The sequence below is a fragment of the Sceloporus undulatus genome, chromosome 1 (genome assembly GCF_019175285.1).
Source record: "Sceloporus undulatus isolate JIND9_A2432 ecotype Alabama chromosome 1, SceUnd_v1.1, whole genome shotgun sequence".
NCBI lineage: Eukaryota > Metazoa > Chordata > Lepidosauria > Squamata > Phrynosomatidae > Sceloporus > Sceloporus undulatus.
In genome coordinates, this window is record NC_056522.1 from 376,901,804 (window position 1) to 376,910,203 (window position 8,400).

At 41.1% G+C, this 8,400-nt stretch overlaps 1 protein-coding gene across 1 annotated transcript in view; it reads left to right on the forward strand.

Moving 5' to 3' along the window:
• Nucleotides 1-6,182, forward strand: part of LOC121917749 (maestro heat-like repeat-containing protein family member 2B) — a 75,528-nt gene extending 69,346 nt beyond the window's left edge. Inside the window, exons 39-41 of the mRNA XM_042443874.1 lie at nucleotides 1,453-1,518; nucleotides 2,946-3,163; nucleotides 6,047-6,182. Of these exons, the coding sequence (XP_042299808.1) occupies nucleotides 1,453-1,518; nucleotides 2,946-3,157 (278 nt within the window). The 3' untranslated portion in view covers nucleotides 3,158-3,163; nucleotides 6,047-6,182. The remainder of the gene's footprint in view (nucleotides 1-1,452; nucleotides 1,519-2,945; nucleotides 3,164-6,046) is intronic.
• Nucleotides 6,183-8,400: the final 2,218 nt, after the last annotated feature.

The following is an 8,400-nucleotide window of genomic DNA, read 5'->3' on the forward strand; positions in this document are numbered from 1 at the left end:
AGAAGACTCTACCATCTCGGAGGGAGTGTGTTCAACTGTCAAATAGCTCTTACTGTCAGGAAATTCCTCCTAATTTTTAGGTGGAACCTCTTTTCCTGGAGCTTGCATCCATTGTTCCGGGTCCTAGTCTCTGCAGCAGCAGAAAACAAGCTTACTCCCTCCTCAACATGACATCCCTTCAAATATTTAAAGAAGGCTATCATATCACCTCTTAACCTTCTCTTCTCCAGGCTGAACATCCCCAGCTTCCTCATAGGGCATGGTTTCCAAACCGTTCACCATTAGTCACCCTCCTTTGGACACGCTCCAGCCTCTCAACATCCCTTTTGAATTGTGGAGCCCAGAACTGGACACAGAAATGACCAGGCAAATTGGATAAACAAGACTCCTATGTAGTTGATGGCCTTCAGAATTTACCCACCAGACGTGCACTGAATTATCACTATTTTGCTATTGCTTTCATTGTACTCAGATTGTTACTACCTCCACTTAGCATCACCATCACAGATAACAGAGTTGTTGAGGATATGAGAGATAAGTACAGTCCTGTTCCACAGGATGCTTGGTTGCCTTCCCTGCTTCTTTCCACAAGCAGTCAAAGTACTAGTTATTTACCAAGACCTTTGACTGTTAACTAGCCTTTGCAAGACGTTTAATTAGGAGATGATGAAGATGAAGATGATTTTAAGAAAGCCAGGGTGATATAGTGGTTTGAGTCAAATCTCACTTGGGCATGGAAACCGTCTGGGTGCCCTTGGACAAGTCACACTCTCTCAGCCTCAGAAGAAGTCAGTGGCAAACCTACTCTGAACAAATGACTTGAATGACAGCAATTATTATTTTATATTAACTGCCTCTTTAACTGCTTTAAATTAATGTTTTCAATATGGTTGTCTATTTAATTGCTTTTTAACTTTATTACTTTTCTTCAGTTGCCCCTAGATTGTGGAACGACCTGCCAGAAGAGATTTGACAGCTGAATATGCTGTCTGAATTTAAAAGAACATTAAAGACCAGTCTCTTCTGGCAGGCTTATTCAGATGATGTTTAAGTTGTAAATTTTAAATGTAGATCGTTTAAATATGTATATATCCTGTTGGCCCTTTTAACTGATGTTTCTTTTCACTAATGTCTTTTTAACTGATGTTTGTCTGTTAATTGTTGTTGCTACTTGCCTCAATCCATGGGGAGAGGCAGGTAATAAATATTTATTATTATTATTATCATCATCATCATCATCATCATCATCCATTGTTTTAACTGCATTTAGTTGTATCCTGTATTGTGAGCTACTATGTTGTGAGGTCCTATACCAAGAGAAAGGCAAGATTCACATGAAATAAATTGTTCTTAAATTATTTTTTACCAGTAAGTACTTAAAATAACAAAAATTCCCCGGGGAAGTTTGCCTGATGGCCTGACTTTTCCCTTGCATAACCTTTCTTTCCTTAGGAGTTATCCTGGAAAGCATGCAGATAACAGATCTAGATGAAGCAACTTGGCAGCTTCTGCTGAAAGGTACATGATTTTCAAAAATGCATCTATACAGAGCTTGGAAAAATTCCTTTTTTAAAAATAAAAATCTACAAGCCCCAGAACTGCCCAGCAATTAGGCCGGGAAAGTCTGGGGTTTGCAGGGTTTTTAAAAAAAGGAATTTTCTCCAAATCTGCACCTGTATATAGTTACCAAGGACAGCAGCAGCTCTAATTGCTAGACAAAACAGTAAAACACTGTTTTTCATGTATTTAGCCTTCTGGGATCTAACTATGCCCAGAGAGATTTGCTGGGTCTATAGACACAGAGTTTATCCTTCTTTGTGTTTGAGACGTAAAGCTTCTTTGGCTACGTCTCCACTGCAGAAATAATACAGTTTGACCCCACTTTAACTGTCATGACTTCTTGCTATGGAATCCTGAGACATGGTTTTGTGAGATATTTAGCCTTCTCTGTCACAGGCCATAAATAAAACTATCTAAAAACTTTCATCTAAAAAGATTGACTTCTATATGACAATAACAGCAAGGGTTGTTTTTGCTACCAAAAAGGAAAAGGAGAGATATTCCAAAACAAGAAGACCTGTTATTAAAACTTTAAGATAGGATAGAGATGGATAGACTAACTCAATTATTAAGATATAATTCTTTAGAACGGTTTAATAAGGGATGGCTTATGGGGGTAAGGTTTCTGAAAGATAGATGGGGAAAGATGGCAGGACAATTAAACACCTAAAAGATTTAGACTGCAAATATATACATCTTGTGGGAACAAAGTCAGTAGGCAAAAGGTATAAGACATGATTTAAAGAAGAAGAAGTTAGAGGAAAGTAGATGGAGTTCAACAAAAGTAATGATTGTAAAAGAAAAGCAAACGGAGAATAAGAATAGATTTATATTGGTAGGAAGGAAGGAGGTATGAAAGATGAAGGACAAAGTAAGTTACAAGAGGTATGTGTAGCTATATGAGGCTCTGAGTATGGATCATGAGGTCCAGCCCCCAGTTCAATGAAGGATCTCCACTTGTATCCTCAGCAAGTTGCATGAACCATTAGCACATGTTAACATCAAATCAATGCATGTGGGGCTCAAAAAGAGCCTGGAAACACATAGTGCAGATACTCTTTTTAATGTGAGAATGCCTGGCAGAAATTTTAGGATAAAATTGCATTGCAGAGCATTAATAGAATTAAGCCATGGTCAGGTTGCAGGGATGGCAATGTGATGCAGTGGACAGAGCATCAAATTTGGACAGAAGTTTCAAATCTGCACAGAGTCCTGAAGAAGAGCAACATGTTGTTGAGGCAGTCGCTTTTTCTCAGCCTTGCCCACTGAAGATTGTTGTTATAATGATAAATTGGAGGATGTATCTACATCAGCTCAGCTTTGGAGCTGCCACCATTCACTGTCGAAGCACAGAGCTACTGTCTAATCCTCGTCTGTTATTTCAGCGCTTGAGAAGCTTCAGAAGAGGCCCAGCGAAGACCTTCAACAGGCAGCTGCTGATTTGGTGACTTATGTCATCAACAAGTGGGGAGAGCTACCCGAAAGAAAGGAAGCCCCTGCCAGTGAAAGCAGCAGAAGCCAAGACCCTGTCCCCTACGCTACATCCCAGCCTGACACCGCCTTAGAAAGTTTGTCAGTTCAAGCACTGTATGAGTAATCGCTTGTAAGTATCATTGCCACATTTTAAAAAAATATTTTATTGAAATTATACACATATTACAAAAAACACATAAAATTTTACAAAAAACATAGACACTCTTACTAATATCTACATAGATATAACATGTAACATATGACACACACACACACACACACACACACACATGCTTGATATATAAACTCTTGTCCAACCTTTATTAACTCCACAAATATATAGATAGCTGTTTTTGTCTTTTAATAGGCAAACTTTTTTTTCTTTCCTTCTATGACATCCCTGCAAATACTTAAACAGGGCTATCATATCACCTCTTAACCATCTCTTCTCCAGGCTGAACATACCCAGCTCCCTAAGTCTTTCCTCATAAGGTTCCCAGATTCTTCACCATTCTGGTGGCCCTCCTCTGGACATGCTCCACCTTTTCAACATGATTTTTCAACTGAAATGAACTAAATCACAGAAAATCAAAGGCAAACTGCCTCTGGACAAATCTTGCCAAGAAAATCCCATGCTAGGGTCGCCATGGGTAGATCCACAGTGCAAAATTAAAGACACCACTTTAATGACCCTGACTCTATCCTACAGAATCCTGGGATTTGTAGTTTGGTGAGGCACCAGAGCACTCTGACAGATCAGGTTGAATACCTCGCCAAACTACAGATCCCAGGTTTCCACAGGATGGAGCCTGATAGTTCAAGTGGTGTCAAACTGCTTTTATTCTGCAATGTGGATGCACTCATAAGTCAGAAACAACTTGAAGGCACACAACAACAAAATGCTTTAAAATATTTCTTACTACAGATCGTTTTACCTGTTCTCCTTTAACCTACAACAAAGGCCAGTTTGAGTGGGACAAATATTGGGAGAAAGGTGGCATATAAATCAAATAAATAAATCACGTTCTCATATGAGATGGTGGACATCTGGGAGGGCAACAGCTGCAAGGAGGATAATAGATATGGAAGGGGTTTTTGCGGTACCCCAGGTGGCCAGTTTGTGACCATTTTGGCCAGTAAGTGAGACTGCACCCGGCAGCCATTTTGCTGTTATTATATAGCTGGGACGAAAATTAATCTAAAATCTAAATTCTCTCTCTCTCTCTCTCTCTCTCACACACACACACACACACACACACACACACACACAATTTTAGATTAATTTTCAATATGAGATTTTAGATTAATTTTTTCCCCAGCTTTACAATAGCAGCAAATGGCTGCTGGGTGCAGCCATATATATACAGTGGACTCTTCCCTTATGCAGGGGATCCGTTCTGGACCCCCCTCCCACACATAAGGCAAATACCGCATGTGATCGAACCCCATTGAAAACAATGGATCTCATGCAGTCAGCACGACGCATATATAAATGAGTCTTTCCACACGTGGGGCTCAGATGGCAAGAAAGTCATATTCAGAGTATGTTTGGGCCCAAGGGTTTAACCTTCTCCATCCCCTGAGTTATGGCATCATATGTGGGAGAAGGATGTTAGAATGTAGACAAGAGTCCAAAAGTTTTGCCAGAGTCCAAAGTTATGGCCCCTTTCAGGTTAAAAAAAAAATCCCACTTTGTAGAATGGGGTAGAGATGGAAAGAATATTATCATGATTTGTTTCCAGGTTGAAAAATTGGTTTCTCAACAGTTGGGAAACCCTGTTGGGAAGGATAATAGATCATCAGTAAGAATCTTGTGCAATTATTCTGCATAGAAAAGCCATGTGCCAGAAAACAGGTTTCTTATGCAAAATAATTCCTCTGCACCACTTTGGGACATTCAAACACAGAGAAGATGGTGCAGAGGAATAGTCGTCTTCTTCCAAGGCTGGAAAATAGTCAAGGATTTCTATCCCTAGAATGAGAATGCTTAATCTTTCCTCTGCCCCCAATTCCCCCCCCCCCATCATGATAAATGCCTCTAGACTGTTCAGAATTTTCTCCCACTGAGGCTTGGTTTGGGTTGCCAGTTTGGGGAAAGGGGGGGGGGATATTTACATATTTAGACATTCAGGGTGGCATTTTCTGAGTTCAAAGATTATCACTTGCCATTTCCCCTTTATAATCTCTTTTTTCCATCCTGAATTCATGCTCTCTTTCTCACTCTCTCTGTTTTTTAATAGACTTGAACCCAGACATCAGTACTCACTTGTGCAGAAGTGGTGACAGGGCACCACCCTTTTTCTCAATCTGTGAGTTGCCTTTGCTCCTGGGTAATAGAGCTCTTCCTAAGAAGTTTATCACATGGGAGGGAAGCGCCCACTTCCTGTGAATAAACAGCTATTAAATCTGTGAATATCCCGCAGTAGTGGGGTTGTTTTCAGATGATGTTGCCATTATTTCAACTTTAACCTATGAATAAAGCAGCAAAATAGCACCACTTTTTATTTTTGGGATTCCCCCCCCCCCCCAAAAAAAACCTGGCATTATTTTGCCATTTTATTCACAGGTTAATGTTGGGATAATGGCGACGTCACACAGTGTCATCTGAAAACAATCCCATTGTTTCAGGATATTCATGGGATTAAATCCCCATTTATTCACAGGATGCGGGCGCTTTGCCTCCCATGTGATAAACTGCTATGAAAAGGGACAGATCAGATAAAGGATGGAAGGTTGAAGGAATCCAAGGCTACTGCCGCATGAATAAAGCAGATTGACACCACTTTAACTTCCATGGCTCAATTCTACAGAATTTTGGGATTTGTCATTTTGTGAAATATTTACCCTTACTAGTCAGAGAGCTGTAGTGCTTCACCAAACTATCCATAGCACTGAATTAAAATTGAAATCATGTCAAATTGCTTTATTTTTGCAATGTGGCAGCAGCCCAAGTGACCACTCCCTGGCCTCTGTTCAGTCTTTCCTTTTATTCTTTCTTTCCTTCTGATGCCAGTCCAGCTGGAGCCATGGTTTTGCCACACCAGAGAAGACAGAAGACCTTTACATCAGCATAAAGTGCCTTGCCACCCTCCAGAATGGCAAAAGCAACAATCTTCCCACCTATCACCAGTACTCTTAAGATCGATTCGGCTCAATACACCTGTATTTGTTGTGATTCAATTGTCTTCTGTGCTGAGTTTTTACTCATTTTACATTTAAATTCTCAAACTGTGTTAAAACAATCCTAGGGGCTCAGCAGACTGCCCTGAAAAGGCAGGCTGGAGCCGCTCGTTTTTGCTCCTGAGGGACGTCACAGCAGCCAAACTGTGCAGCCTCTCTCTGCACCAAAAAGAACCTGAGTTTGGTGCGTGTGGCGGACGCCATCACTGTCACACGTCGATGACGCAAGTGTGGCATTGTGACATATGGATGCTACGCTGTGCTTGTGTCATCATGGTGGCCCCCATGTGGATGGGGCTATGCCATAATGGAGCTGCCACCACACGATAAGGCTCAGAAGAATGCGGTCACTTTGCATTCCCAAACCATAAAATCTGTCCCAGACTGCTGCTTTCAGGCAGTCTATACCGGGCCCTAGTGACAAATAGCTGTAGCTTTTATTACAGTACAACCTCCATGTCTGCAGGAGCAGTATTCATGGTTTCATTTTCCCATGTTCAACAAAATATGTCTTCTCTAGGCACTTTCCAGGTCCTCCATTGTGACTCTTTGGTATACTTCTGGAAGTTGACCAAAGAGTCACGCTGGAGGACCTAGAAAATTCCTAGAGCAGTGTCCTCTTGGTAGAGTTTTAACTTCTGTAAATGTTGGCTGATATCCTGTTGGTGACTTACCTATGCATATGTTTCTTTACACATGTGAAGTACTCTTTTAGTCATGGTGTATTCAGCTGAAAGCTGCAGAAGCAATGTTGCCACTGTGCATTGCACCAGAAGATGTACATTGTGCAAGGTACACTGCACATGCAGATATTAATTCCACATGGCAATTGTGCATTTTACAATTGGTTTAGAATTTTTGGCATCCTGTTCAGTCATTATGATGCCATAAACCTGACATAATGCCATAATTATACAAATTCACTCTTACAGTCATTGCATCATAGCAATGACTGATCAGGCCCTGAAAAAAATGTAGCTTAGAAACCATGCAGCCACCAAACAGAGGAATTTCTGAGCTGCTGGAAAGCAGGGAAGTGAATGATGATGTGTCCTGCTCTTTCCCAGTAGCAGGGCACAATGCAACAGGCAGCTGCAAAAGGAACTGCCTCGCTCACTTTCCTGCCCTCCAGCAGCTTAGAAATTCCTGTTTTGGTGGCTGCATCTTTCTTCTTCTTCTTCTTCTTCTTCTTATTATTATTATTATTATTATTATTATTATTAACCTTTATTTATGAAGCGCTGTAAATTTACACAGCGCTGTACATGCAATCTTTTTAGTTAGACGGTTCCCTGCCCTCGGGCTTACAATCTAAAAAGACATGACACAGAAGGAGAAGGGAGTGGTGGAGGGAAAGGGTAAGAGGTCCAGCAGTTCCTCTCTACCTTCAAGGCCTGGACCAAGGCAGATGGACTGGAGGGAGGGCTTGGCTTCATAATGGAGAGTTAATCATTTTCCAGGGAAAATACATACTCTCAAGTAGGATAATGCATATACAGTACATAGCAATACAGGAAATGGTTTGATAAACAGGCACCAAAAGAACATCAAATAGTAAGTGACAATTATGCAATGCCTGGGAAGGCTTCTCTTCTTCTGGATCCTTTCTAGTTTGGTTGATATCTTCAATTAGTGGGTCTGAGTATGAGAGTCCTAAACTTGCCACCGATTCTTCTTTTGCCTCCTCATTCCTTGTAATGCTCCTGAGGACACAAACACACCAAGAACATGTCTGGTTGTTATCATAGTCACAATGTGATCCTGATTAACAGGAATCCCTGGGGAAAAACAGCCCAAAGAAGGGGCAGGGAGAATCAGGGGCAACACAAGAGGAGAGAAGTAAAATACTTGCAGAGGACAAGCACAAAAGCGTGACAATGAGTTAAAGATTCCCCAACTTCTCCTAGAAACATTATCTTGGAACTTCCCCAAAGTTCTACGTGATTCCAAAAAACAAGAGAGACAAACGTTGAGTACAGGCCACCCACCAAACTGGTTGTTAGCATGTCCTGAGAACTAAGGACCAGGAGATGGCAGTAGAGCTCTTATTATCATGGAAATAACTCATTGCCCACTTGGTTTACTACACAAAATGGTTATCAAAATCTGCTCATCTGGGTTTAGGACTTCAGCTCACAGAATCCCTGAGCATTGGCCATACTAGTTAGGACTTCTGGACGCTGAAGT